At 40.9% G+C, this 8763-nt stretch overlaps 1 protein-coding gene and 1 non-coding gene across 2 annotated transcripts; both read left to right on the forward strand.

Annotated features, from left to right (window-relative positions):
• The first annotated feature begins 1502 nt into the window (after positions 1 to 1502).
• On the forward strand, positions 1503 to 1576 carry TRNAN-GUU (transfer RNA asparagine (anticodon GUU)). Its single transcript has one exon. It is a non-coding gene; the product is annotated as a tRNA-Asn (tRNA).
• A 3077-nt stretch (positions 1577 to 4653) lies between these two features.
• On the forward strand, positions 4654 to 8182 carry LOC123042666 (peptidyl-tRNA hydrolase, mitochondrial). The gene is made up of 9 exons (XM_044465073.1): positions 4654 to 4907; positions 5350 to 5561; positions 5646 to 5730; positions 5848 to 5915; positions 6069 to 6119; positions 6195 to 6268; positions 6925 to 6983; positions 7064 to 7140; positions 7740 to 8182. The coding sequence occupies exons 2-9, from the start codon at positions 5394 to 5396 to the stop codon at positions 7869 to 7871; spliced, it is 714 nt and encodes a 237-aa protein (XP_044321008.1). The 5' UTR covers positions 4654 to 4907; positions 5350 to 5393; the 3' UTR covers positions 7872 to 8182.
• The last annotated feature ends 581 nt before the right edge of the window (positions 8183 to 8763 follow it).

Genomic DNA, 8763 nt, shown 5'->3' on the forward strand with positions numbered 1-8763 from the left:
GCCGCCACAGACAGATCTGGGCAGAGAAGACCCAGATCTGCCTCCACCAGCAAAAAATGGCCATCCCGAAGAGGAGGATGGGCCGTACCGCCTGAAAAGACGCGGAACCAGGCCAAGGCCTGGCCGCAGCACACACCGAAGGCTGGTAGCCGACAGCGGAAGCAGGCAGCCGGAGGACGGGGCTGGAACTCCACCGTAGACACGCGCCAAGCTGCGCAGTAGCGCCGAACGAGGCCGAATCCGGCAGCTCCGCAGAGGAGCCATGGATCTGGCGGGGGAGGATGGACCTGAGGGACGGTGACCCGGAGTTGGAGGGGAACTGGCCGACCAGAGGATGGCAGACGAAGTGGCCGGAGCAGGGGCCATGCCAGCGCCGATGAACAACCGGACTAGCGGGGCGGGAAGCAGTCGTCAGAGAGGATCATCCCAAGCCGCACCGGAGTGGATCTCAGAGTGGAGGGGGAGGGGCAAAACGGGATGAACGGATCTGTGCCGCCGCCGCCATCCTGGGGCTCGGCACAGCTTCACCGGCAAGCCCTCCGGCGATGGCAAAGCGAGGAGGGGCGGAGGAGGTTCCTAACGGCGGCGGCGGTAGGGTTTCCCCCGTGTCGCATGTGGTGGCGACGCAGGGGTCGGGTATCTCTCCCTCTCTCTCTCCCTCTCCCTCTCCCTCTCCCCCCAGGCGACATTATAGATGACGTTAACAAATTATCCACACCGCAATTCTCAAGCTCCACATACTAAAACTCAGCACTCCTTACTCCGAGGTGACAAGGAATACTCTATTTCGCATGAAGGCATAAAGGCTAATGCGTATATGTGTCTTCCGGTTGGATCCCTTCGATCTAAGCTACTCTTCATTGATAGCAGTTGTTGTTCTAGTGTGCTGGTCCTTTGGGGCCTTAGCACGACGACTTTCTGACTGTCTATTACAACAAGATTTGCCCGACTCCGGCGAGGGAGGGGCGATGACTGCAGCATATGCCTTTGGCTCGCTTCCGTGCTGGTAGTCGTCGTTAGGTGGTCTACAGATCTGGACGTAATTTTTATTATTTACAATTTTCATTGTACCGTCATGATTGAAGATGAATAGATTGGATATTTTTTTTTCCAAAAAGATGCTTATATGTACTCCCTCCGTCTTAAAATAAGTGACTCAAGTTTGTACTAACTTTGTACTAAAGTTAGTATAAAGTTGAGTCACTTATTTTGGGACGGAGGGAGTAGCTGATTTTTGACCCGCTGCAACTTGTGTGACGACCTTCTAATTTGTTATGCCGATTTTGTGAGTACAGACTCATTAGATAATAAAATCCTAAAATTTAAAGGCCCATTCGATAGCAAGAAACACTCAAAGACTTCAGTCATGTAAAAGAAGAAGCACGTAAGGTGCGTTGGGGAAAAAGACAAGGTGAGGCCAGTGAGCGTAGTCAAAGTGTAACAATGTATAACTGCGTCCTCCATGCGTATCAAAAAGGGTGTAATATAAATTTAATCACGAAACTGGAATAGCTCAGTTGGCTAGAGCGTGTGGCTGTTAACCACAAGGTCGGAGGTTCAAGCCCTCCTTCTAGCGTATTTTATTTTAATTTTTTCATAATTTTCGTCAGTGACAATGTATTCTTTTTCTTGACTAGGTTTCTTTTCTACCATATTTTCTTTTTTTCGTCTTTATATCATTTTCGTGTCTGACGGTATTCTTTTTAAAGCATATCGTGTTTTTCTTCCTATATTTCACTTGATGTCTTTTACAGATATTTGTCCGCACAGTTCATTTATGCTATTACGCACATTAACATTTGTGCATGTATGGTATAAAGAGAAATCCAAATGTATTATTTTAATGTCAAGATTTTATGATACATATTATTTTTAATATTGGACAACTTTGGTAGAATAAGTGATTTTCGTCAGTGACAATGTATTCTATAAAAAAAAATATACCATGTTTTCTTGACTAGGTTTCTTTTCTACAATATTTTCTTTTTTTCATCTTTATATCATTTTCGTGTCTGACGGTATTCTTTTTAAAGCATATCGTGTTTTTCTTCCTATATTTCACTTGATGTCTTTTACAGATATTTGTCCGCACAGTTCATTTATGCTATTACGCATATTAACATTTGTGCATGTATGGTATAAAGAGAAATCCAAATGTATTATTTTAATGTCAAGATTTTATGATACATATTATTTTTAATATTGGACAACTTTGGTAGAATAAGTGATTTTCGTCAGTGACAATGTATTCTTTTTCTTGACTAGGTTTCTTTTCTACCATATTTTCTTTTTTTCGTCTTTATATCATTTTCGTGTCTGACGGTATTCTTTTTAAAGCATATCGTGTTTTTCTTCCTATATTTCACTTGATGTCTTTTACAGATATTTGTCCGCACAGTTCATTTATGCTATTACGCACATTAACATTTGTGCATGTATGGTATAAAGAGAAATCCAAATGTATTATTTTAATGTCAAGATTTTATGATACATATTATTTTTAATATTGGACAACTTTGGTAGAATAAGTGATTTTCGTCAGTGACAATGTATTCTATAAAAAAAAATATACCATGTTTTCTTGACTAGGTTTCTTTTCTACAATATTTTCTTTTTTTCATCTTTATATCATTTTCGTGTCTGACGGTATTCTTTTTAAAGCATATCGTGTTTTTCTTCCTATATTTCACTTGATGTCTTTTACAGATATTTGTCCGCACAGTTCATTTATGCTATTACGCATATTAACATTTGTGCATGTATGGTATAAAGAGAAATCCAAATGTATTATTTTAATGTCAAGATTTTATGATACATATTATTTTTAATATTGGACAACTTTGGTAGAATAAGTGATTTTCGTCAGTGACAATGTATTCTATAAAAAAAAACATACCATGTTTTCTTGACTAGGTTTCTTTTCTACAATATTTTCTTTTTTTCATCTTTATATCATTTTCGTGTCTGACGGTATTCTTTTTAAAGCATATCGTGTTTTTCTTCCTATATTTCACTTGATGTCTTTTACAGATATTTGTCCGCACAGTTCATTTATGCTATTATGCATATTAACATTTGTGCATGTATGGTATAAAGAGAAATCCAAATGTATTATTTTAATGTCAAGATTTTATGATACATATTATTTTTAATATTGGACAACTTTGGTAGAGAATAAGTGCTATTGGTTCAAGCCCTACTTCTAGCATATTTTAAAAAAAAAATCCTTGCACAATTTTCATGAGTGACAAGGTATACTCTTTTAAAAAGCATATCATGTTTTCTTGCTTTATTTGTCTTAGTGTCTTTTACAGATATTTGTCGTTGAGTTTGATTTATGGTTGTATGCATATTAACTTCCGTGCACGTTACTATCAGTCAACTTTGCTAGAGAAAGTATTTGTCGAAGATGTGCAAATTTGCCCCCCCCCCCCCTTTTTTTTATATATGACGACTTTTCTAGAGCAATTGTTTTGGTTAATTTTTCATGATTGGCATCGGCGGGACAAAGTATTCTTTTATAAAGCAAATGTATTTTCCTGCAATATTTGTCTTGGTGTCCTTTATAGATTTTCTTTTGAGACAATAGTGTCCTTTATAGATATTTGTCCATGCGGTGGATTTCCAGTTTTATATCAACTTTCGTGAGCCTCCCGGCACGCGTGTGTTATAAAAAAGTATTATTTTAATATCATTTTTCTTGCTATATTTCTTTTACTGGTGGACAACTTTGGTAGAGAATAAGTACACGTTTGAGATGTGTGAATTTTCCCTTTCTATAATGCATTAGCATTCTCGCTGAGTTTAAGAACACATGATAATTCAATGTATACCACTGCTTTGTTCCAAAAATGTTACAAGTTTTGTAATGATAAGAGAACATTGCAGACCGTGGCATGTATGGTGACATACTACATATGATCCCATTTTTCAGCACATGTAAGGGTACCACATCATCATCATTTTATTTTATTTTTATGTTTAGCAACAATTTATTCCGCGAAAGCTAGAAAGTCATGGGGGCAAATCATCATAATCAATTTTTAATTTTTTCACAAAAAATCGTTCAACCGAAACCAGAAGTTAACGAGGCTTCTAATTTTGTCCTCGACAAATTTATTGCTATAAATTCTGAGGCATTATCTAGTTTTGTAAAAGCTTAGGAATTTTGTAGGATGGTATTCATATAGATTTTTTTTTTGCAGAGTATAGAGATTTTAATTTGACGCTGTTTGGAATAAACAAATGGCTAGCCTTGATTCCAATGAATTTCATACTCACACGGTCTCATTTTGTATTCTTTCCTCGCTGTCTCTATGATTCTGCGTGTCTCATACTCCCTCCGTCCGGAAATACTTGTCACCAAAATGAATAAAAGGGAATGCATCTTTATGTATTTTAGTTCTAGATGTATCCATTTTTATCCATTTTGATGACAAGTATTTTCGGACGGAGGGAGTACTATATAGTAACATCCAAACAACATGTGAGAAATTTTCATGCCGGTTTTTCCTACATGTGTTCTTTTGAAACTTTTTTTTGACATAAATGATTTTGACTAGTTGTCGTTCCTTTTTACACCACTGTAATCTTTTGAGTTTCTGTCCGCATTTCAAATCGGGGCCTATACTTTGGGCCCATACACAATGGGCTGTGGCTTACCACTGTCTCAGGAGGACCAAGCACACCGGTGAGAGGCCGAACTCTCTTGCCCGCACAACGGCGCGCGACGGCGAACCTCTCGGGAAAAAAAAGGCGACGCGACGGCGCTGGAGCCGGCGGCCACTCCACACCCCAAAACGCGCTGACGGGAACGAGCGGATCAAGACCAGGTGCACCGGTGGTGCCCTCTGCTTCGCGACGGTCTTCACCGGTGCCGTCGGGATCGCGCCCTCTGCAGCCGACTTGTAAGCACTCTCTGGTCTTTACTCCTCGCCTGCACTTGAATCTTCAAAGTGACCGGGGTCCTGACATTTTGGGAGATTCTGTATGTGGATAATCAAATCCGATGGTCTGATCGAAACCATGATGTAGAGTTCAGATTAGTTTTGCAACTCAGGCATTGGGATGAGGCCGGTACATGTTATTGTCTAGCAGCTGTATGATGAAATGCTTAAGCTAGATGCGGCGATTGTAAAAGTGCTTTCTTCCATGATTGTTCGAGCTCTTTCTGCCTTGGATACTTCTGTGTTCTGCTGTGGCCAATGTGCGTCACTACTCACTAGACATTGTTTGGATGCGCAAGGCTTGGGTCCAATATCTGGTGTGTTTTGGCCTCTTGTTTTGCTGCAACATTGCCAGTGGTCACTCACAGAATTGGTTCACCTCACGGATTTTTTTTTCCATCAGGTTTTGCACTTATGGCAGCCTGGACGCATAGGATCAAGTAAATCATGCGGGCAAAGCTTTGGATGGGATTTGCTCCCTTCCTTTCAAAGCGTTACATCTCCACCTGCGGGACATCGTCGCTACCTCCATCTTCATCGAGCTTGGTAATACAACCATGGCTTTTTATTGGTCTCGGTAACCCCGGTGAGAAGTACCAATCCACCAGACACAATGTTAGTTCTCCTTCTCATCTTTTGTTTGGAATTCAGTGGCCCGGCTTTATTCTCAGAGTTCTTTTGTGTTGTTTCACCTTGCAGGTTGGATTTGATATGATAGATGCATTTGCAGTGTCTCAGGGCATATCCCTGACAACGCATCATTTCAAAGCACTATTTGGTGAAGGTTTGGCTCCATCTGTAATCTCTCAGAAGAATGTTTCTCTTTACTCTTTGAGTAATGCATATTCTGTTCTCAAATTACCAAAGACTTGAATTGACTTAAAGTGCTGGCCTTCGGCAGGGGTGGTAGATGGTGTCCCTGTTTTGCTTGCCAAGCCTCAAACATACATAAATCTGAGTGGTGAATCTGTAAGCAAACAGTTTTGGAAGACTTCTTCAAATTTTATACTATACATTTTTCATGCGATGCGGTTCATTTTAACTGGCTTGACTGTGAACCACGACAGCATGTTAAATCCTTGTGACGCTGACACCCCTCTGTTTTTCCTTTTCTTATTACGGGCTGGTGCATTTGCTGCCTATTATAAACTGCCACTTCACCGTGTCATAGTGGTAAGCGCTTGTTTTCTGATATTCATCGGCGCCACCTTATATAGTGATCTGACTTCTCTGTTTTATGAGTCTTAGGCATATGATGACACGGACCTGCCATGTGGAGTTCTCCGTTTACAACCTAAAGGAGGATATGGACGTCACAATGGGTTGGTAAACCTTAACTTTATGCCCTCTCTGAAAGAGTTTTATTCCTGTGTCAAAAGATTCCAAAGGGAAAACCATGTGTTCATGCATTGTGTTTAAATACAGAAATAATGAAAAGCATATATCTGTAATTTATCAGTTTAAAATTTCAGATCGTTGTCTTGGATCTCTAATCTAGTTTGTTGGTATTCCCTTAGGAGATACACTGTTTCAGTGAACTGGTAATCATTATGCAGCTTATCTTTGAGAAACAGAGATTGCCAGAACTTCTCTTCTGTTCTGTAGATTTTTTTACAAGTGGGAAAGCTTGTTCATTTCATTGATAAAGCAGGTGTACCATATTAGTAATTATACTTCATGTTAGTTGTTGTATTCCTGAATGCACACGCTTTTTCTTTTCATTTCATCATGCCACCATGATCCTTTTAGTGCACTTGTTTCTACTTGCCATTTAACAGACTTTGACATTTAGTCAGTTACTGAAAATCATCTTCCAAACATGAGCACTCTTTAATTAGTGTCATAGAATTCTCCATCATTAAATTTGGTATTTGTGTATGGATGCAGACCATTGGCACTCTGAAATCTATGTGCGTTCTGTCAGATGAGGGCTTTTTTTTTATCTTGACAGGAAACATTTACCTTGTTAGTTTATCAGGTTGAAGAGTGTGATCTACCATTTTCGCAAGAACCGGGAATTTGGTCGATTAAGGATTGGTAGGTCTGACAACAGCAGGATTCAGATTTTATTTTCCTCTTCTGGACCAAAAAAGAAAATCATAGTTTGGCATATGTAGGAATTGGACGACCTCCTGGTCAGATGGATCCCAAAGCTTTTGTGCTTCAGAAATTCAATAAGACTGGTCGGGAACGGGTAAATCTTTATTGCTTTTATCATGTAGTTCAATTTTGATGTTATGCTTCTTTTTATTATCGTGTCTTAATTGTTCTTAGTTCTTAGTAAATTAATAATGTAAACACCTTCAATTGTTCTGTGGTTACATGATCATGTCCATTAATTTGCTAGGACAGGTATGACCAAACAATATTGTATAAGCAAGCTCTTGATTTAATCTACTTCAGTTAAACCCTGTTGAATTTCTGCAATGTATCTTGCAAATGGCAAACACCTAACTGAGTCAGCCCATTATATGACTGCATTCGTCTATTGCCACTATTCTTAGCACACCAGAGCCAGGAATAGGAGGAATCATTGGGCATTAAGATGGTTTCCAAAACTTAAATTTGATGACCGGTATATTCTGTGACAACTCAACTTAACCGTATCATCTCTGAAAGGTGTGTTGTGCTTCAAACTGAACACAGTCTGCCTGCCTGCGTTACTTACTGACTGGAGGGGTGTTCCACACTTGGTCGAAAGAAGCATGCTAAAATAGGGTTCCATATTGAGTGTTGTATACATCAACCGGAAGCTTATTATAAGTGTTTTGTGTCTTCCTGTTTTGAACCTAGATTGATTCGGCCATAAAAGAGGGTTGTGACATTCTGAAGATGGTGGTGACCAAGGGCTTGACGGAGGCGGCGAGAGCGTCAAATGTGGATCAGAAGTACAAGCATCTGGTCTCACATGACCAGCAGTCGTAACTCAAAGATGGCTACAAACCGCTTGGGCCTGGAGAAATATTGTACTGCATATGATTTTTGTAAGCTCTGACGTGCTTGTGCAGTTTTAACCGCGTGGTAAAAGATGTGTAAAATCAACTGCTGACTCTCCATCTCGTTGTAAAATCCTGCTTTCTCCTGGAGTTCTTCACAGGCCCATCCCAAATGTGCTTATGTGGCAAGACTTAGGCATGAACAATGTGTATCTGGACGTTGTACGGGCCGGGGACCGTCATCTCTATCTCCTGTCGCAAATTAAACTTGACAGAAGTGTCGGCTCCCTTTTACTACAACCTGATCTCTCCACGTAGGAAACGCAGATCACTCACAGGCAGTACCCCAGAAATGGCATGAAAAAGGCAGACCAATAATATGTCACACGGCTTACCATTTTAAATTCAAATCCTATGATCTTGTAAAGAATCCCAGTCCGTCCAAAGAAGTCTCCAGGCTCTAGCGGATGGACAGACACATGATGTGTTTTCCCTTTGCCCTCTCGAGCATGGGAGCCATTTCGTTCAAGTTTTCATAAGGAAGGAAGCATCCGGCCTGGGGAGATTGGCGAGGATGTTTCGACCGTGAGGCGACGCCGGCAATTCCTGAGTGTCACGCTCCATGCGGGAATGTGTTGGAGGGCTGGCAGCTCGTCTCTAGAACACGTCACCCGACTTCCGCCGCCCTGCTGTCAATATGAGGCGCCCGCCTCCGGCATGGCCGAGAGATAGGTGTTTTCGGTGCCTCTGTCGAGGTCATCGCGCACACTCTTGCAGGGATCCTATCCGATGCATGGACTGTCTTCGATCCGGTCACATCGCCCGCTTTTGCCGTGCAAGGAAGCCTGTTCACCAAACTTCGCCGCGCCAATGTCCTACTC

This window comes from Triticum aestivum, chromosome 2B, assembly GCF_018294505.1.
Source record: "Triticum aestivum cultivar Chinese Spring chromosome 2B, IWGSC CS RefSeq v2.1, whole genome shotgun sequence".
Taxonomy (NCBI): domain Eukaryota; kingdom Viridiplantae; phylum Streptophyta; class Magnoliopsida; order Poales; family Poaceae; genus Triticum; species Triticum aestivum.

What these genes read in the sequence shown, in the direction of transcription:
- LOC123042666 (XM_044465073.1), top strand. Translation starts at nt 5,394, where the DNA reads ATGCGGGCAAAGCTTTGGATGGGATTTGCTCCCTTCCTTTCAAAGCGT. An exon ending in ACCAATCCACCAGACACAAT is followed by an intron (nt 5,562 to 5,645) that starts GTTAGTTCTCCT and finishes TTCACCTTGCAG; the next exon opens with GTTGGATTTGATATGATAGA. An exon ending in ATTTGGTCGATTAAGGATTG is followed by an intron (nt 6,984 to 7,063) that starts GTAGGTCTGACA and finishes TGGCATATGTAG; the next exon opens with GAATTGGACGACCTCCTGGT.